A 21,284-nucleotide genomic window follows, 5' to 3' on the forward strand; every position below is an offset into this window, starting at 1 on the left:
AACATCTCTGTAGAGACCTGGAAATACCTGTGCAGGTGCTTCAAGCTTGTAGCGTGATACCCAAGAAAACTCGAGGCTGTAATCGCTGCCAAAGGTGCTTCAAAAAAGTATTGAGTAAAGGGTCTGAATACTTTCCAAACTGTGGCCTGCTGGAGGTCATTTTGCAGGGCTCTGGCAGTGCTCCTCCTTGCACAAAGGCGGAGGTAGCGGTCCTGCTGCTGGGTTGTTGCCCTCCTACGGCCTCCTCCACGTCTCCTGATGTACTGGCCTGTCTCCTGGTAGCGCCTCCATGCTCTGGACACTACGCTGACAGACACAGCAAACCTTCTTGCCACAGCTCGCATTGATGTGCCATCCTGGATGAGCTGCACTACCGGAGCCACTTGTGTGGGTTGTAGACTCCGTCTCGTGCTACCACTAGAGTGAGAGCACCGCCAGCATTCAAAAGTGACCAAAACATCAGCCAGGAAGCATAGGAACTGAGAAGTGGTCTGTGGTCACCACCTGCAGAATCACTCCTTTATTGGGGGTGTCTGGCTAATTGCCTATAATTTCCACCTTTTGTCTATTCCATTTGCACAACAGCATGTGAAATTTATTGTCAATCAGTGTTGCTTCCTAAGTGGACAGTTTGATTTCACAGAAGTGTGATTGACTTGGAGTTACATTGTGTTGTTTAAGTGTTCCCTTTATTTTTTTGAGCAGTGTAGATACTTTTGTACCCGTTTCTTCCGGCATCTTCACAAGGTCCTTTGCTGTTGTTCTGGGATTGATTTGCACTTTTCGCACCAAAGTACGTTCATCTTTATGAGACAGAGCACGTCTTCTTCCTGAGCGGTATTACGGCTGTGTGGTCCCATGGTTTTATACTTGCATTTGGAAATTGCTCCCAAGGATTAGCCAGACTTGTGGAGGTCAACAATTTTTTTCTGAGGTCTTGGCTGATTTCTTTTGATTTCCCCATGATGTCAAGCAAAGAGGCACTGAGTTTGAAGGTAGACCTTGAAATACATCCACAGGTACACCTCCAATTGACTCAAATTATGTCAATTAGCCTATCAGAAGCTTCTAAAGCCATGACATAATTTTCTGGAATATTCCAAGCTGTTTAAAGGCACTGCCAACTTAGTGTATGTAAACTTCTGACCCACTGGACTTGTCATACATTGAAATAATCTGTCTGTGAATAATTGTTGGGAAATTGACTGACTTGTGTCATGCACAAAGTAGATGTCCTAACCGACTTGCCAAAACTATAGTTTGTTAGCAAGGGTGGAGTGGTTGAAAAACAAGTTTTAATGACTCCAAGCTAAGTGTATGTTAACTTCCCTACTTCAACTGTATGTACTGTACCCGTCAAAGGTTTGGACTCCCTCATTCCAGTTTTTTTTTGTGTGCTATTTTCTAATAGTGAAGACATCAAAACTATGAAATAACACGTATGGAATCATGAAGTAACCAAAACATTGTTAAACAAATCAAAATATATTTTATATTTGAGATTCTTCAAAGTAGCCACCCTTTGCCTTGATGACAGCTTTGCACTCTTGACTGCTTTTCCTTCACTCTGTGGTCCAACTCATCCCAAACAGCGGCAGTTAGCCTAGTGGGTAAAGCGTTGCGGCAGTAACCGAAAGGTTGCTGGATCGAATCCTTGAGCTGACAATTCAGTTAACCCACTGTTCCCCGGTAGGCCGTCATTGTAAATAAGAATTTGTTCTTAACTGACTTGCCTAGTTAAATAACAAAAATCCATCTCAATTGGGTTGAGGTCGGGTGATTGTGGAGGCCAGGTCATCTGATGCAGCACTCCATCACTGTGTTTTGGGCCATTGTCCTGTTGAAAAACAAATGATAGTCCCACTAAGCACAAACCAGATGGGATGACATATCGCTGCAGAATGCTGTGGTAGCCATGCTGGCTAAGTGTGCCTTGAATTCTAAATAAATCACTGACAATGTCACCAGCAAAGCACCCCCATACCATCACATCTCATCCTCCATACTTCACGGTGGGAACCACACATGCAGAGATCATCCATTCACCTGCTCTGTGTCGCACAAAGACACTGCGTTTGGATCCAAAAATCTCAAATTTGACCTCATCAGACCAAAGGACAGATTTCCATTGGTCTAATGTCCATTGCTCGTGTTTCTTGGCCCAAGCAAGTCTCTTCTTCCTATTGGTGTCTTTTAGTAGTGGTTTCTTTGTAGCAATTGTACCATGAAGGTCTGATTCACGCGGTCTCTTCTGAGCAGTTGATGTTGAGATGTCTGTTACTTGAACTCTGTGAAGCATTTATTTGGAATGCAGTCTTAGGTGCAGAGGTAACTTCAGGGTCTTCCTGTCCTGTGGTTTTCCTCATGAGAGCCAGTTTCATCATGGTTTTTGTGACTGCACTTGAAGAAACTTTCAAAGTTCTTGACATTTTCCGGGTTGACTGTTTCATGTCTTAATGTAGTGATGGACTGTCGTTTCTCTTTGCATAGTTGAGCTGTTCTTGCCATAATATGGACTTGGTCTTTTACCAAATAGGGCTATCTTCTGTATACTAACCCTACATTAAGAAGGAAAGAAATTCCACAAATTAATTTTTAACAAGGCATAAAAAGAAAAACTCTTGAAAAACCCTTGAATGAGTAGGTGTGTATGTACGTATGTACGCTACCGTTCAAAAGTTTGGGGTCACTTTTAAATTTCCTGGTTTTTGAAAAAAAAGCGCATTTAAAATAACATCAAATTGATCAGAAAGACAGTGTAGACATTGTTAATGTTGTAAATGACTATTGTAGCTGGAAACGGCAGATTATTTTTCATGGAATATCTACATAGGCATACAGGGGCCCATTATCAGCAACCATCACTCCTGTGTTCCAATGGCACGTTGTGTTCGCTAATCCAAGTTTAGCATTTTAAAAATCAAATTGATCATTAGAAAAACCTTTTGCAATTATGTTAGCACAGCTGAAAACTGTTGTTCTGATTAAAGAAGCAATAAAACTGGCCGTCTTTAGACTAGTTGAGTATCTGGAGCATCAGCAATTGTGGGTTCGATTAAAGGCTCAAAATGGCTAGAAACAAAGACGTTTCTTCTGAAACTCGTTAGTCTATTCTTGTTCTGAGAAATGAAGGCTATTCCATGCGAGAAATTGCCAAGAAACTGAAGATCTCGTACAATGCTGTGTACTACTCCCTTCACAGAACAGTGCAAACTGGCTCTAACCAGAATAAAAAATACTGAACAAAAATATAAATGCAACAATCAACAATTTCAAAGATTTTACTGAGTTACAGTTCATTATAAGGAAAACAGTCAATTAGAACCTTATCTATGGATTTCACATGACTGGGAATACAGTTATGCATCTGTTGGTCACAGATACCTTAAAAAGAAAGGTATGGGCGTGGATCAGAAAACCAGTCAGTATCTGATGTGACCACCATTTGCCTCATGCAGCGCGACACATGACCTTCGCATAGCGTTGATCAAGCTGTTGATTGTGGCCTTTGGAGTTGTCCCACTACTCTTCAATGGCTGTGCAACGTTGCTGGATGTTGTCGGGAACTGGAACACACTGTCGTACACGTCGATCCAGAGCATCACAAATATGCTCAATGGGTGACATGTCTGGTGAGTATGCAGGCCATGTAAGCACTGGGATATTTTCAGCTTCCAGAAATTGTGTAGAGATCCTTTCGACATGGGGCAGGCCGTGCAATATCATGCTGAAACATGAGGTGATGGCGGCGGATGAATGGCACGACAATTTGGCCTCAGGATCTTGTCACGGTATCTATGCGCATTCAAATTGCCATCAATAAAATACAATTGTGTTCGTTGTTCGTTGCTTATGCCTGCTCATTCCATAACCCCCCCCGCCGCCATGAGGCACTTTGTTCACAACGTTGACATCAGTGAACTGCTCGACCACACGACGCCAAATGGTCTGCGATTGTGTGGTCGGTTGGGCGTACTGCCAAATTCTCTAAAATGAAATTGGAGGCGGCTTATGGTAAAGAAATGAACATTCAATTCACTGGCAATATCTCTTGTAGATATTCCTGCAGTCAGCATGCCAATTGCACGCTCACTCAAAACTTGAGACGTCTGTGGCATTGTATTGTGTGACAAATCGGCACATTTTATAGTGTTTTTTTTTGGGACCCCAGCACAGTTGCACCTGTGCAATGATCATGCGTATTAATCAACTTCTCGATATGCCACACCTGTCAGGTGGATGAATTATCTTAGCAAAGGAGAAAGGCTCACAAACAGGGATGTAAACACATCTGCGCACCAAGTTTGAGAGAAATAAGCTTTTTGTGCGTATGGACAATTTTTGGGATCTTTTATTTCAGCTCATGAAACATGGGACCAACAATTTACATGTTGCTTTTCTATTTTTGTTCAGTGTAGTAGCTGGCTCGTTTTGCCTCTAGACTTTCCCCTAACCCTGGACCAAGTTTGGGAAACCCTGCTTTGGAGCATAAATACCATCTGGGATATAAACATGTATGTCTCCCCGGGATAAGCTACTACCGCACTATTCATTAACTATGCGATCGAAAGCACCCCATTTGACCGTCATGTCTCGGGCCAGGAAATGGATAGAACCCTCTTCAGTCACAGAGGAAAACACAGGGATCATTTCTAAAGATTCACCTTAACGTTTAAATTGCTAAACATGATCACATTATATAGGTAACTTCTGATCATTGCATAGCCTACGTGATAAGAAAGTAACAGTTTACAGGGAGACGCACAACAATAGGTTTCCGCGCCAAACCAGTTGCCGGTGCTCCAAACTCTTATACATGTTTCTTCTTTTACTGGTGATCAGCAACAATCAGTAGGACATCGCTAACCCACTTTATTATAAATAAATATATGTGCTCATCAACCGTAAATCATCTGGTTATTCATATAAGCATGTCTTTAGATTAAGTGACGGGGGACATTGGACCATCGTCACACTGGGTGAGGGAAATGCCGCGTTCAAAACAACTGGGAACTCAGAGTTCGGTGCGTTCAAGACAACAGGGACCTTGAAAAAAAACGAGCTCCAACTGGGGATTTTTTTTTTTTTTTTACTTGTCATCCAACTTAGAATTCCAAGTCAGCTCCTGTATAAACAGAGTTATGGTAATGTGGCTGTATTGTCTTTCATGAGGTCACAAACATGAAACAAAACGGACCGGGTCGTAGCTGGCTTCTCCACCTACCGTTTACACATTCTCCAAAACATGGATATTGTTCAGTTCTCAAGTTCTGTGATGTAGAAGAAGTTCCTTTGTTCTCTCTGTGTCTCTTTCTGCATGGCCAGGAGGAGAGAGTCTCCTCCAGGAATTTACGACCTGAGATAACAGAACCTGGGTGTAGGAGGTTGAGAGGGGGAAGCCACTCACTATACCCAAAGAGGGCCACGTCATGACAGTCTATACAAGCAAGTCAAACACCCATGAGTCCAAATCTACTCCACATCTCCAAATCATAAAACTTGTCATATACAGTGTCAATATTTATGATCACTGTTTGTTACAAGATGACATGTCGTCATAGCCTGGGTTGTTCTGAACAGAATGAGCCTATGAAGGACATTTGCCTCAGCAAACGCACCTGAATGCGCTCATGACTACTTTCTATGGACACCAAAATTATGATCTGTTTCTCCGAATAACCTTGTGAAAGCCTAACACTGTAAGATCGTATGTTGACAAGAGATCAAGCACACCTGACCCAGATTGTGATTTATAATGTACCGTTTTTGTACAACAACATAAATTGTGTGCATGGCGGGGATGCAGGGTTGTGTTCCAAAATAATGCTTGCTCTAGTTCCTCAACGACACAGCTCGGAGAGCTCAAAAAAGTACCTTATAGTTGAAGATTTCTTTGTCATAAAAGTGCATTGAAATTGCTTAGAAACTGCACACTTTGAAGAGGTGTATGGCCACTTGGAGACACCAGTCAGTCATCTCACTCAAACCCTTGTAATTTTTTTGTCTTATGTTGCACCTTCCCCTACATTTTTCATGTTACTGAATGTATCCAGAGTATTTTAAGATTTCATTATCAACAAATGTTACGAAAAGTACAGTAAATGTAAAATGCACAGAAAGTGAACAGTGTAATATTTGGATTCAGACTTGTCAGGTAAACTGTTGTGTACTCACCTTTGGTTAACAACAAAAAATCCCATTATCTCCAAACTGTTCCCTATCAATTGCTACCATGGATGCATTTTCATATTTGTTCTGTAAGAAACATTTAAATTTAGCCCTATATATATAGGCCAATTCCCACGAGTGCAACGAGTGAACGCCCACCGTAGCAAAACGGGCATTTCTTATTAAACTAGCTGGTGGTACCTCCTTGTTCTGGACCCCAGATGTGTGGCTCAGTGGCACAGAGTACTGAGTCACTCATCGTCCTCAACTGGCCACCCACAGTGAATCAGGATCAGACTGTTTCTGTTGACCCTCCTGACTGACTCTCTCTTGCAGGACTTCTCGAATGACGACACCAAGCTGGAGTACAATGTGGACGCAGACAATGGCATCGCGATGGAGGGCTACCTGTTTAAGAGGGCCAGTAATGCCTTCAAGACATGGAACAGGTCAGCTGCAAGAAATTATGCTCTTTCTTATTTCTTCCCTCATTCTCTGACATTCCCTCTTTTTTTCTCTCTCTCCTTCTCCCCCTTGTCTCTCTCTTTATCGTTCTCCCCCGTTTCTCTCTCTCTTTCGCTCTCTCTCTCTCTCTCCCTTCACCTTCCCCCCCTGTCTCTTTCTGGCCAAGCTGATATGTCCCCGAGCACAGCTTCACCAGTGCACTAAACTCCACAATACATGTCCAGTATGTTGAACATGCATGGAAGAAGTAATCTTTATGTCCTCTAACTGTATGGTGATTAGGGTGGAGAGGTGATAATTCTCTGTTTAGTATGAATCCGCCCATGGCCCTAGTCAGCCAGGTGGGAAGGATGGAGGGAGGTAGGGATGGATAGAGGGAGGGATTCAAGCTGCTGAGGCGGCGTCTCCATGGCGATCAATAGTGACATGTGGCGTAGTCAACTGACACCACGGGGAGCGCTGCCTGATTGGCGCATGGCTCTGTGTGCTGCATGGAGTTAGCAAGTAGACCTCCAGCTCTTTATTGTCCTGTAGCCTCCAAAGCCATTCCCTGTACTGCAAGTTGGATGTCTCTGGAACCATGCCTTTTTAGAATAACTTGTAATATCTAATCAACTATTTGTCTCAGGCAAACAATTGGGTTTCAAATGTTACAAAGTTAAATGTTACCACACACAACTTTTTCCCCGATATTTTCTGTCAAACCATGACAAACAGCATAGTTTTCTAGAATAGGAATCCAGGATTTAAAAACCATATTATCAGGTCTAGGGACATTTAATCTATATATTTATATTTCATTAAATCTATAACCATTTCAATTTACTTTCTTAACTAACTTGTTTCTCTGACTACTGAGAATAGTTGGAATGCTAGCATGCATTTCAGAGTCAACCTTCAGCCTCTGAGATAAATGCGATAAATTGTGTCACCCGTTTACCTGTGACCGTGACTGCTGGTGTGATCTCCTTTCAGGCGCTGGTTCTCCATTCAAAACAATCAGTTAGTTTACCAGAAGAAATTCAAGGTAAGTCCGATGACTCCAGCAGTGTCCCAAATGGCACCCTATTCCCTATAGGCCCTGGTTAAAAGTAGTGCACTTAATAGGGCCATGTTCTGTTAAAATCTCCACCCGGCACAGCCAGAAGAGGACTGGCCACCCCTCAGAGCCTGGTTCCTCTCTAGGTTTCTTCCTAGGTTCTGGCCTTCGTAGGGAGTTTTTCCTAGCCACCGTGCTTCTACATCTGCATTGCTTGCTGTTTGGGGTTTTAGGCAGGGTTTCTGTACAGCACTTTGTGACATCGGCTGATGTAAAAAGGGCTTAATAAATACATTTGATTGAAATAAATTTGATTGATTTAGGATGCAGACTCCAACTGCACCACCCACCATCAAATATACACTACTGTTCAAGTTTGGGGTCACTTAGAAATTTCCTGACTTGTGAGGCGTCTGTTTCTAAAACTAGACACTCTAATGTACTTGTCCTCTTGCTCAGTTGTGCACCGGAGCCTCCCACTCCTCTTTCAATTCTGGTTATAGCCAGTTTGCACTGTTCTGTAATGGGAGTAGTACACAGCGTTGTGCGAGATCTTTAGTTTCTTGGCAATTTCTCGCATGGAATAGCCTTCATTTCTCAGAACAAGAATAGACTGACGAGTTTCAGAAGAAAGTTCTTTGTTTCTGGCCATTTTGAGCCTGTAATCGAACCCACAAATGCTGATGCTCCAGATACTCAACTAGTCTAAAGAAGGCCAGTTTTATTGCTTCTTTAATCAGCACAAAGTTTTAAGCTGTGCTAACATAATTGCAAAATAGTTTTCTAATGATCAATTAGCCTTTTCAAATTATAAACTTGGATTAGCTAACACAACGTGCCATTGGAACACGAGTGATAATGGGCCTATGTAGATATTCCATAAAAAAATCTGCCGTTTCCAGCTATAATAGTCATTTACAACATTAACAATGTCTACACTGCATTTCTGATCAATTTGATGTTATTTTAATTTTTTTTTAAACAAGGACATTTCTAAGTGACCCCAAACTTTTGAACGGTACTGTACATGTTTCACTTCCAGCCCAATATTCCCCCTACATTTTTTATGTCATGAAGTAGCGTTGAATAAGGAGCACAGTTAACAGATGATGAGTTTGTGGAATGTGGAGGAAAACAATTCACTCTGCTGCTGGTTACAATGTGAAATCAGAATCTATGAAGCATTTCCATTTGCACATGTGTGTCAGAGCGCTGTGTGTGTGCAATTGTATCTGAGTTGTGTGTATTGTGCATTGTAGTGTGTTCGTTTTACTAAGACTGTGTGTGTTCTCCTTTCCCAGGATAATCCCACAGTGGTGGTGGAGGACTTGCGGCTATGCACAGTCAAACACTGTGAGGATATCGAACGCCGCTTCTGCTTTGAAGTGGTGTCCCCCACCAAGTGAGTACACACACACACACAATATATTGCACATACAGTTGAGGTCGGAAGTTTACATACACTTAGGTTGGAATCATTAAAACTCGTTTTTCAACCACTCCCCACATTTCTTGTTAACTAACTATAGTTTTGGCAAGTCGGTTAGGACATCTATTTTGTGCATGACACAAGTAATTTTTCCAACAATTGTTTACAGACAGATTATTTCACTTAGAATTCACTGTATCATAATTCCAGTGGGTCAGAAGTTTACATACACGAAGTTGACTGTGCCTTTAAACAGCTTGGAAAATTCCAGAAAATGAGGTCATGGCTTTAATTCTTAAGTCTGAAATCCCGGTAACGGGATGATATGACAACAGCCAGTGAAAGTGCAGGGCGCCAAATTCAAAACAACAGAAATCTCATAATTAACATTCCTCAGACATACATGTGTCTTATACCATTTTAAAGGTAATCTTGTTGTTAATCCCACCAAAGTGTCCGATTTCAAATATGCTTTTCAGCGAAAGCACTACAAACGATTATGTTAGGTCACACCAAACCACAATAAGCACAGCCATTTTTCCAGCGAAAGATAGCAGTCACAAAAAGCACAAATAGAGATAAAATGAATCACTAACCTTTGATGATCTTCATCAGATGACACTCATAGGACTTCATGTTACACAATACATGTATGTTTTGTTTGATAAAGTTCATATTTATATAAAAAAATCTGAGTTTACATTGGCGCGTTACATTCACTAGTTCCAAAAACATCCAGTGATAGTGCATAGCCACATCGTTTCAACAGAAATACTCATCATAAATGTAGATGATAATACAAGTTATACACATGGAATTATAGATATACCTCTCCTTAATGCAACCGCTGTGTCAGATTTCAAAAAAACTTTACGGAAAAAGCAAACCATGCAATAATCTGAGACGGAGCTCAGAACAATAGTCAAATTAGCCGCCATGTTGGAGTCAACAGAAACCAGAAATTACATGATAAATATTCCCTTACCTTTGATCTTCATCAGAATGCAGTCCCAGGAATCCCAGGTCCACAATAAATGCTTGATTTGTTCGATAATGTCCGTTATTTATGTCCAATTAGCTACTTTGGTTAGCGCGTTTGGTAAACAATTCCAAAGTCACAAAGCGCTTTCACTAAAACGTGACGAAATGTCCAAAAGTTCCGTAACAGTCAGTAGAAACATGTCAAACGATGTATTGAATCAATCTTTAGAATGTTGTTAAAATACATCTTGAATAACGTTCCAACAGGAGAATTACGTTGACTTCAGATGAGCGATGGAACGGAGCTGCTTCTCATGTGAACGCACGTGGTCAAAGAATGTTCACCTCATGGCAGTGGTGACTCATTCCTGTCTCCTTTGGCCCCCCTTCACAGTAGAGTCATCAGACAAAGTTCAACAGACTGTTGACATCTAGTGGAAGCCGTAGGAAGTGAATACTCATTCATATCTCGCTGTGATTTCAATGGGATCTTGGTTGAAACTCGACCAGCCTCAGAATTTCCACTTCCTGTTTGGATTTTTTCTCAGGTTTTTGCCTGCCATATGAGTTCTGTTATACTCACAGACATAATTCAAAAAGTTTTAGAAACTTCAGAGTGTTTTCTATCCAATACTAATAATAATATGCATATATTAGTAACTGGGACTGAGGAGCAGGCCGTTTACTTTGGGCACCTTTCATCCAAGCTACTCAATACTGCCCCTGCAGCCATAAGAAGTTAAACGCTTCTGATAGGCTAATTGACATCATTTGAGTCAATTGGAGGTGTACCTGTGGATGTATTTCAAGGCCTACCTTCAAACTCAGTGCCTCTTTGCTTGACATCATTGGAAAATCAAAAGAAATCAGCCAAGACCTCATAAAAAAATTGTAGACCTCCACAAGTCTGGTTCATCCTTGGGAGCAATTTCCAAATGCCTGAAGGTACCACGGTCATCTGTACAAACAATAGTACGCAAGTATAAACACCAAGGGACCACGCAGCCCGTCAAACCGCTCCGGAAGGAGACGCGTTCTGTCTCCTAGAGATTAATGTACTTTGGTGCGAAAGTGCAACTCAATCCCAGAACAACAGCAAAGAACCTTGTGAAGATTCTGGAGGAAACAGGTACAAAAGTATCTATATCCACAGTAAAACGAGTCCTATAATCGAAATAACCTGAAAGGCCGCTCAGCAAGGAAGAAGCCACTGCTCAAAAACCGCCATAAAAAGCCAGACTACTGTTTGCAGCTGCACATGGAGTCAAAGATCATACTTTTTGGAGAAATGTCCTTTGGTCTGATGAAAAAAAAAATAGAACTGTTTGGCCAAAATGACCACCATTATGTTAGGAGGAGAAAGGTGGAGGCTTGCAAGCCGAAGAACACCATCCCAATCGTGAAGCACGGGGGTGGCAGCATCATGTTGTGTGGGGGTGCTTTGCTGCAGGAGGGACTGGTGCACTTCACAAAATAGATGGCATCATGAGGAAGTAAAATTATGTGGCTATATTGAAGCAACATCTCAAGACATCAGTCAGGAAGTTAAAGCTTGGTCGCAAATAGGTCTTCCAAATGGACAATGACCCCAAGCATACTTCCAAAGTTGTGGCAAAATGGCTTAAGGACAACAAAGTCAAGGTACTGGAGTGGCCATCACAAAGCCCTGACCTCTATCCTATAGAAAATTTGGGGGCAGAACTGATAAAGCATGTGCGAGCAAGGAGGCCTAAAAACCTGACTCAGTTACACGAGCTCTGTCAGAAGGAATGGGCCAAAATTCACCCAACTTATTGTGGGAAGCTTGTGGAAGGCTACCCGAAACGTTTGACCCAAGTTTAACAATTTAAAGGCAATGCTACATAATATTAATTGAGTGTATGATAACTTCTGACCCACTGGGAATGTGATGGAAGAAATAAAAGCTGAAATAAATCATTCTCTCTACTATTATGACATCTCACATTCTTAAAATAAAGTTGTGATCCTAACTGACCTAAGACAGGGAATTTTTACTGGGATTAAAAGTCAGGAATTGTGAAAACCTGAGTTTAAATGTATTTGGCTAAGGTATATGTAAACTTCAGACTTCAACTGTATACTGTGCATTTGGAAAGTATTCATACCTCTTCCCTTTTTCCACATTTTGTTATGTTACAGCCTTACTCAAAAAAAAAAATGATGTTCATCAATATACACACAATCCCCCATAATGACAAAGCGAAAACAGGGTTTTAGAAATGTAGTAGTCAGACCCTTTGTAATGAGACTCGAAATTGAGCATCCTTGATGTTTCTACAACTTGATTGGAATCCACCTGTTATAAATTCAATTGATTGGACATGATTTGGAAAGGATCACACCTGTCTGTATACATTTTTTTCGTAAGTTGACTGAGAACGTGTTCTCATTTACAGCAACGACCTGGGGAATAGTTACAGGGGATAAATGAGCCAATTATAAACTAGGGATTATTAGGTGACCGTGATGGTTTGAGGGCCAGATTGGGAATTTAGCCAGAACACCGGGGTTAACACCCCTACTCTTACGACAAGTGCCATGGGATCTTTAATGACTTCAGAGTCAGGACACCCGTTTAACGTCCCATCCGAAAGACAGCACCCTACACAGGGCAGTGCCCTGGGGCATTGGGATATTATTTTTAGACCAGAGGAAAGAGTGCCTCCTACTGGCCCTCCAACACCACTTCCAGCAGCACCTGGTCTCCCATCCAGGACCAACCCTGCTTAGCTTCAGAAGCAAGCCAGCAGTGGTATGTAGGGTGGTATGCTGCTGGCTTATAAGGTCCCGCAGCTGTCAGTGCATGTCAGAGTAAAAACCAAGCCACGAGGCTGAAGGAATTCAACGTAGAGCTCAGAGACAGGATTGTGTCAAGGCATAGATCTGGGGAAGGGTACAAAAAAATGTCTGCAGCATTGAAGGTCCCCAAGAACAGGGTGACCTTCATCATTCTTAAATGGAATAAGTTTGGAAGCACCAGTACTCTTCCTAGAGCCTGCCGCCGGGGGGGAAGGGCCTTGGTCAGGCCCTTCTGCAGCACTCCACCAATCAGGCCTTTATGGTAGAGTTGCCAGACGGAAGCCACTCATTAAAAGGCACATGACAGCCCACTTGGCATTTGCCAAAAGGCACCTAAAGGACTCTGACCATGAAAATCAAGATTCTCTGGTCTGATGAAACCAAGATTGATCCTTGATGAAAATCTGTTCCAGAGCGCTCAGGATCTCAGACTGGGGCGAAGGTTCACCTTCCAACAGGACAGGTGAACACAGCCAAGAAAACGCAGGAGTGGCTTCGGGACAAGTCTCTGAATGTCCTTGAGTGGCCCATCCAGAGCCTGGACTTCAACCCAATCGAACATCTCTGTAGAGACTGGAAAATAACTGTACAGAGATGCTCTCCATCCAACCTGACAAAGCTTGAGAGGATCTGCAGAGAAGAATGGGAGAAACTCCACAAATACAGGTGTGCCAAGCTCGTAGCGTCATAATCAAGAAGGCTCGAGGCTGTAATCACTGCCAAAGGTGCTTCAACGAAGTACTGAGTAAAGGGTCTGAATACTTATGTAAATGTGAAATTGTTTTTTACATTTGCTAAAATTTCTAAAAAGTTTTTTTGCTTTGTCATTATGGGGTATTGTGTGTGGATTTATGAGGGGGGAAATTATTGAATCCATTTTAGAATAAGGCTGTAATGTAATGAAATATGGAAAAAGTCAAAGGGCCTGAATACTTTCCGAATTCACAGTGCCTTCAGGAAGTATTCACACCCCCTTGACTCCTTCCACATTTTGTTTTGTTACAGCCTGCATTTAAAATGGATTAAATTGAGATTTTCAATTGTCACTGTCCTATACACAATACCCCATAATGTCAAAGTGGAATTATGTTTTTCAACATTTTTACAAATGAATGAAAAACTGAAATGTCTTGAGTCAATTACTATTCAAGTTGAGGATGGGTCAACAACATTGTAGTTACTCCACAAAACGAACATAATTGACAGTGAAAAGAAGGAAGCCTGTATAGAATAACAAATATTCCAAAAAATGCATCCTGTTTTGAAATAAGGCAAAAACTGCAAAAAAAATGTGGCAAAGAAATAAACTTTTTGTTCAGAATATAAAGCGTTATGTTTGGGGCAAATCCAATACAACACATCACTGAGTACCACTTCTCATATTTTCAAGCATGGGTTTATTTTCAAGCATCATGTTATGGGTATGCTTGTCATCGGCAAGGACTAGGGAGTTTGTTATGATAAAAAGAAACGGAATAGAGCTAAGCACAAGTAAAATTCAAGATGAAACCCTTATTGTCTGCTTTCCATCAGACCTTGGGAGACAAATTCACTTTTCAGCAGGACAATAGCCTAAAACACATGGCCAACTATACACTGGAGTTGCTTACCAAGATGACATTGAATGTTCCTGAGTGGCCTAGTTACAGTTTTGACTCAATTTTCAGCCAGGTGTACAAAGTTGTTAGAGACTTACTCAGAAAGACTGCCAAAGGATATTTTAACATGTATTGACTCAGGGGGTTGAATACTTATACTCATGAATACTCAGTATATATTAGTGGTATTTTTCAATTTTTTTTCTCCAAATGTAATTTCAATAAATAAATAATTATCCACTTTGACAGAGTATTTTGTGTAGATCATTGACCAAAAAAATCACACTTTGTAACACAGCAAAATGTGCAAGAAGTTTAGGTGTGTATACATTTATAGATACAAGTGCACTCAGAAATGCGCACACACCGAGAGGGAGACACACACATACACAAACGCGCACACACACAGCGACACATAGTGAAGAGCTCCAGTAGCAGGCCAGGGGACAGGCTGATGTCTCTTTGTGTCCCTCCCCTCTCAGGAGCTGTATGATGCAGGCGGACTCTGAGAAGCTGAGGCAGGCCTGGATCAAAGCTGTCCAGAACAGCATCGCCACCGCCTTCAGGGAGCAGGGAGAGGACGCTGAGGTGAGTCACCACACACTGGCTTAACTTATGCAATCAATCCATTATCTCAATGTCAGGACGAAAATAATCAGACATACCTCGTAGACAAAAGATGTGAACAAAAATAAAGGATATCCCTCTAGTGTGCTGCAACCCCTCTGTGTTTGTGCGTATCTGTCTTGCCTGACAAATCTGTGGTCTGTGACAATAGGCAATAAAGTAATCTTCTAGAGTGTGTGTGTGTGTGTGTCTTATGTATAACATCATGTAATCGACTTTCCACACCGGAAGCTGGACCGGAAGTCTTCCACGTCGACTGGCAGCCTGGAATCAGGCGGCGAGCCCAAAGAAAAGTCACTAAAGGGGGAGAGTGCCCTCCAGAGGGTCATGGTCATTGGGGGCAATGCCTGCTGCTGCGACTGTGGCCAGCCTGACCCTCGCTGGGCCAGCATCAACCTGGGCATCACCCTCTGCATCCAGTGCTCTGGAATACACAGGTACATTCCTATCACTGCAAATACTACACACTAAGGCACTACTGTATACAAGTACCAAACTTCATATGTATTCACCAACGTACTATACCGAAGTACCATCAAGATGACACTGAGATAATACTTTGGACTTATCTTACCATGGTATTATAAAGGTACTATACAACAAGGTACTAGACTGGTGCTATACAACAGTACAAATGTTCAACGTTTTGTTACTAGATGGAAATAATAATACAAAAAATCAAAGGCTCAGCAAATTTGGCCCCAAGTACATTTTGGACTGTACTCTCTTACTGACTGTGTACTCCCACCTTGTGGCCACAGCACACACTACACCCTCAATGGACCAGCATGTAATGCAAACTACACAGCCTTTGGAGCTGTGTGGAGTCATTTAGTTATTTTTAGACAATATCATTGATGTATGAGTTGCTAACAGACTCTCCATCTGCAGGAGTCTGGGGGTCCATTTCTCCAAGGTGCGCTCGCTCACCCTGGACTCATGGGAACCGGAACTACTCAAGGTGAGAAAAGAGAGAGAGTGGGAGGAGGGTTTGCCTAACAGATGGGCCTAAAGTTGTCCACATGCTTCCCAGACGAAACAGTTCGGAACAGTTCCTACATATATTATGACAACATTTTGTGACATGTTTGTCTACGCCCCTTTGCCGGTGATTGGTCAACAGTAGGGATTCTTCAGTAAAGTCTTTGTTGTCATTCAATTGAGAAAAACTGCACCAAACAGAAGTAAAATTGCGTGAATTAATGACACATTTCTTGAGTTATTTTAGATTAATTCAGACTATTTTGAGGAAGTGTATACTGGCTGCGGCGTCTCAAAATGGACAAACAATAGTATCGGCGCTTTTTTTCTTGTTTTTCAAGTTCTTTTAAGGGAGTATGCAAGAACACTCGTTTGGCCAGCCGAACTGAAGCATGCAGAAGCCTTAAGGCAGCTTACATATTTAAGTGTCTCTTTCAGACTTTCACATACTCAGACTCTTTTACATTCATTGGTGACAAATAAATGCTCAAATGTAATGGTTACAGATTACAGCGGACTTCACGTCATGACTTTATGGCTACGTTTACACAGGCAGCCCAGTTCTGATCTTTTGCCCAATTATTGAGGGGGAAAATCTGAATTGGGCGGCCTATATAAACACAGCCAAAACGTCATGACTTAACCGACTTTTTATATGTCATGATTTTACATGCCTGACTTTATATGTCACTTTACATTAAATGTGGCATGTTGTCCTCTGAATGTGCTGGTTAATTTTGACACATAGTAACTTTATTCCTTGTTTGTTTGTGTGTGTGTGGTACACAGCTGATGTGTGAGCTGGGGAACGGGGTCATCAACCAGATCTACGAGGCTCGGAGAGAGGAACTGGGAGCCAGGAAGCCAAGGCCAGCAGACCCCAGGTACGGTACTGCAACTTCTCTGTCTACCATCATGGAGACAAGGGTGGCGATGGTTAATGTTAACCATTGGTTTGGCCATTGATTGGATTGATTGATGATGACGAATATTAACATTAAAGGGACAATTCATGGCTTTTGCAACATTCGAGTTGTGGATTATTCATCCATGAACCTCATTAAATAAACACTACAGCTAGTCGATTTGGATAAAAGCATCTGAAAAATTACATTATATTTCTATTAAATAAATAAAGGGTAGTCCCACATAAGTAGCAAGTGTGATACTGCAGCATGTGTGTAAATAGTATTGCTCAAAGACTGCCATCTTTCCTTGGGTTGCCAGATTGGTTTAATTTGTTGAATTCACTCTCAAGATTGCTTGCCGTATTTGCCTGGGTTGCCAGATTTGTTCAGTTTGTTGAATTCACTTTCCCTCTGCATCCCATGTCTTTCCCCAGGCAGGAGATCGAGGCCTACATCAGGGCCAAGTACGTGGACCGGCATTTCGTGCGTCGCCCGTCTGACGAGGAGCTGCGCTTCAAGGTGGTGTCCCTGTCCAAGCAAGAGAAGAGGCTGAGCAGCAGTTCGGAGCACCTGCCTCCCCGGCCGCCCCCGCCCACGCCCAAACTCCGGCCCGCGTCCAATTCCTCAAGTCAGTCAGGTAGGTGTCAACAAGTCCCGGATCCAGTCTCTTAAAGGTGCAGCACAGAAACGCCAATCATAGCACCTGTTCCTCTTCCTCTTTGATTTTACACTTGCGAAGACCCCATCCCTCTCAGTCCTCCGAAACAAAAACAAACAAGCATTAGGGCCTGTTACTGTTATTACTATTGACCAAAAATACAGTACCAGCTATGGAGTGTGCCTTTTTAAAGGTACGGCAACAGAATTGCGCTACACTAGTATAATAGAACAACACCATGTCATGCTCAGGACACACAACAGAAGGCACCTTCTCTCCCATCTTCTCTCTTTTTGCTCTCTCTCTTTGAGGTAGCCTAGCCTGTAGTCTTAACTGCTTGTGCTTCTATCCTCTCCTTTCAATCCCTCTCTTCTCCACCCTCCTCCGGCTGCTCTGTGCTTCTGGACTAACCCCTTCCCCCTCGCTGCCTTTTATTCTTTCCTTCCTACCCTTCCACCTTGTGCCCTTTACTCTCCGACACCATCCATTGCCCTTGCCTAGCTGCCACCAAGGGCTTGGAGGCCCGCCGTGACTCTCTCTTCTGTCCAGACGAGCTTGACTCGCTCTTCTCCTACTTTGACACCTCCGCCAAGCTTAGGAGCAGTAAGTATGGTTCTGTGTGTTTCGCTCTCCACCTCCCTCCACCCATCTGTACTCACCGCTCAGGCTGTCGACTAATACCCATTCCATCCCCCTCACACAACCCCAATCTCACTCTCTAAATGGATAGTGCAGTCATCTTGAATGTATTGGTGTGGAGCATACCATGTGTTCCTCTCAGGGTTGTCTCATCACGTGGTTGTGGTCAGTGACTTGTTTATGGGTTATCGTGGCTGTGGAGTCAGCCGGGAAATGGCTTCACTGGGTGTGGTGGCCAAAGTGCACTGAATTCTCTAACCACTTGGTTGAAGTTGGTGAATGTGTGTGCGCTGCTGTGCTGTTGTATAGTGACTGTGAGTGATTGTGACTGTTTGGTCCCCCGCAGTAAGAAGTGCGGACAGTGGCATCCAGAACAGTGCTGATGGGAGTAGGGAGATGCTGGCCACCATCCCCTGCACGAACAGCCTGGCTGAAGCAGGTAAGAAACATACACACCAGCCTGATGAGTCTCACTTGTACCCAGCCTATAGTGAAATATAGCTAGCTGTTCAATAACCCTATACATGTGCACACATTGAAACTGGAACGCCATATCTTATTTAAATTCCTTTATTTAAATATACTTCTGATTGCCATGACAAACAACAATTTACACCTTGATAACTCCTGATAACCCTTTTACTCCCTCTCTCTTTTTCTACCCCTCCCCCCACCCCTAGAAGCTGCTGAGGCGCCTCCCATGACTATGCCTGCCACCCTGCCCCCTCCGTCGCCCTGTAAGGAGGTGGTGGTGTTCTCGGAGCCCAAGGAGTACTCCCCGGGACTGCAGCTGTACTGGGCCTCGTGTGCACGCAGCCTGCCTGACATGGCCGAGGCCCTGGCCCACGGAGCAGAGGTCAACTGGGTCAACACCGACAACGATAAGAGAACCCCGCTCATCATGGCTGTGCAGGGGGTGAGATGGATGGATAGGATACTTGAGTATTGTGGACAGGCATGGGGAGTGTGTGTGTTCTTCGTGTGTTAAATGGACTGGTCCTTTTCTAAACATCTGTCACCTGTATGCGTGTGTAAATTTGCATTTCATACCTATTATTCCAGGGCTCTTTGGTGACCTGTGAGTTCCTTCTCCAAAATGCGGCCAACGTGAACCAGCAGGACGCCCAGGGCCGAGGACCACTTCACCACGCCACCATCCTGGGTCACACTGGGTCAGTCTCCCCCTCACTACTTACCACTACCACATCCTCCACTCTTTTACTAGGCCCGTTAAAGACCCCATACAATGACTGCTCTTATAGAGTAGACATTAGAGGCCTGTACAAAAAATACAGCTCCAGCATTAAAGGTCTGTTATTCCTAGACGATTTCACTTGGCTTAATAGATAAGACTGCTTCTTTGACTCCATCTCAGTCATCTGACCTTTTTTTATGTGTTTTGGTTTAGATTAAAGCCATTATGTCAAGCCTCCGCTAAGGCGGGTTGTAAATGATTTGACCATAATAGACCAGGGTAGTATTTGAGGTTATTTGTGTTTGAGGTTAATTGTGGTGACCCAAGTTGACAGTCTATGATCTTAGTTCATGTTGGGGTAAAATGTATTGGTTCCTTTTGAATTTTTGTTCTCCAATACAGTCAAGTGTGTTTATTCCTGAAAAGAGGAGCCAATCAGAAAGCGGCAGACATTGAAGAGAAAACACCACTATCCATGGCAGTGGACGCTGCCAATGCAGACATCGTCACATTGTGAGTGTTGTGCCTGTTGGCCTTTTTTAATAGAATATATACAGTAGATACTGGATACGTAAAGTGCGTTTATTTAAAAAAATATATAATGGATACCTGTAACTAAAAGCTAACATTCTGTGTTTGCATCATTAAAATTGTACCGTACACGGGTTGGCAAAACATGAAAGAATTAAGTGACTGTTCTTTCCCCATATCAATCTCTTAACTTTTGTTCAAATCTCGCTCCCCTCTCCCTTTTTCCCAGGCTGCGATTGGCCAAGATGAATGAGGAGATGCGGGAGGCGGAGGGGCCCTACATGCAGTCAGGTCAATATTCCACCAACAGCCCCACCGAGATGCAATACAGGAAATGCATGCAGGAGTTTATTAACCTGCAGCTGGATGAACCCTAGAGACAGTAGAGCCCAAACAGACAGACAGGACTGGCATCATATCTTTAATAAGCAGACATTTGATGTCCTGTGTTGTTGTTCAATACCTCTATGAAGACTCAGGTCAGCCAGGTGGTAAGCTAAGCTGCATCTTGTGTCTGGAGAAAGGTGCTAGACTTTTATTTACGTGACCGGGGTCAAAGCCATTCGCCGTAGAGCCAGTGTTTTGACTACTGAACAGCTGTGACTCGCTGCTCCTTTGAAGTCGTGGCTCTTGTTGTCTGATGCGTTCCAACTTTCAAACAGCCATGTCTTTATTAGTTGCAATGTCTATTCAAAGAGAACTTGCAACAGAGGTCTTCATGACTATCAAATAGCAGTCAAGACTATGTTACGTCAGTCTTGACTATCAGGCAATAATCCTGACTTTTTGAATGACAGTTTTGACAGTCAGACTGTTGAGTAGCTAGCAGTGTCTTGCCATGCACCAGGTGTGATTATTAGTGATTTACCTTAGAGAATATTTATATGCATATTCCTGATATGCTTATGCAATATTTCAGTGTGTTACATGCTTGTATGTTTCCCACAGTGAGTCTTAAACTCCTGTGTAAAAGACCTTGTCTTGTTTGACATTTTTATCGTTACAAGGAAGTATTAATCTTGGCACATTTACTTTTGTGAAATTGACTTCGGAAAGAATCTATTTTAAAACAACAATTGGATCCATATAAGCATAAAAATTGTTGTAAATTATGTATTGTACATAAATATACATACATTTCTATATCATAACAGTATTAAGCAGAATAGGAAGTAAAGTTGAGAGAGATTCTCTGAAGCGGTAATGTAAAACACTGGGTGAGTGCTGTGGCTTCTGTGCTTGCAT

At 42.6% G+C, this 21,284-nt stretch overlaps 1 protein-coding gene across 1 annotated transcript in view; it reads left to right on the top strand.

The window, feature by feature from the left end:
* Positions 1 to 21,284, top strand: part of LOC120054609 (arf-GAP with coiled-coil, ANK repeat and PH domain-containing protein 2-like) — a 119,396-nt gene that overhangs the window by 94,712 nt on the left and 3,400 nt on the right. The window contains exons 10-22 of the mRNA XM_039002083.1: positions 6,505 to 6,617; positions 7,609 to 7,660; positions 8,974 to 9,074; positions 14,983 to 15,088; positions 15,359 to 15,564; positions 16,019 to 16,088; positions 16,898 to 16,992; positions 17,451 to 17,653; positions 18,660 to 18,752; positions 18,994 to 19,229; positions 19,376 to 19,485; positions 19,911 to 20,021; positions 20,269 to 20,330. Of these exons, the coding sequence (XP_038858011.1) occupies positions 6,505 to 6,617; positions 7,609 to 7,660; positions 8,974 to 9,074; positions 14,983 to 15,088; positions 15,359 to 15,564; positions 16,019 to 16,088; positions 16,898 to 16,992; positions 17,451 to 17,653; positions 18,660 to 18,752; positions 18,994 to 19,229; positions 19,376 to 19,485; positions 19,911 to 20,021; positions 20,269 to 20,330 (1,558 nt within the window). The remainder of the gene's footprint in view (positions 1 to 6,504; positions 6,618 to 7,608; positions 7,661 to 8,973; positions 9,075 to 14,982; positions 15,089 to 15,358; positions 15,565 to 16,018; positions 16,089 to 16,897; positions 16,993 to 17,450; positions 17,654 to 18,659; positions 18,753 to 18,993; positions 19,230 to 19,375; positions 19,486 to 19,910; positions 20,022 to 20,268; positions 20,331 to 21,284) is intronic.

Source organism: Salvelinus namaycush, chromosome 10 (genome assembly GCF_016432855.1).
Source record: "Salvelinus namaycush isolate Seneca chromosome 10, SaNama_1.0, whole genome shotgun sequence".
NCBI lineage: Eukaryota > Metazoa > Chordata > Actinopteri > Salmoniformes > Salmonidae > Salvelinus > Salvelinus namaycush.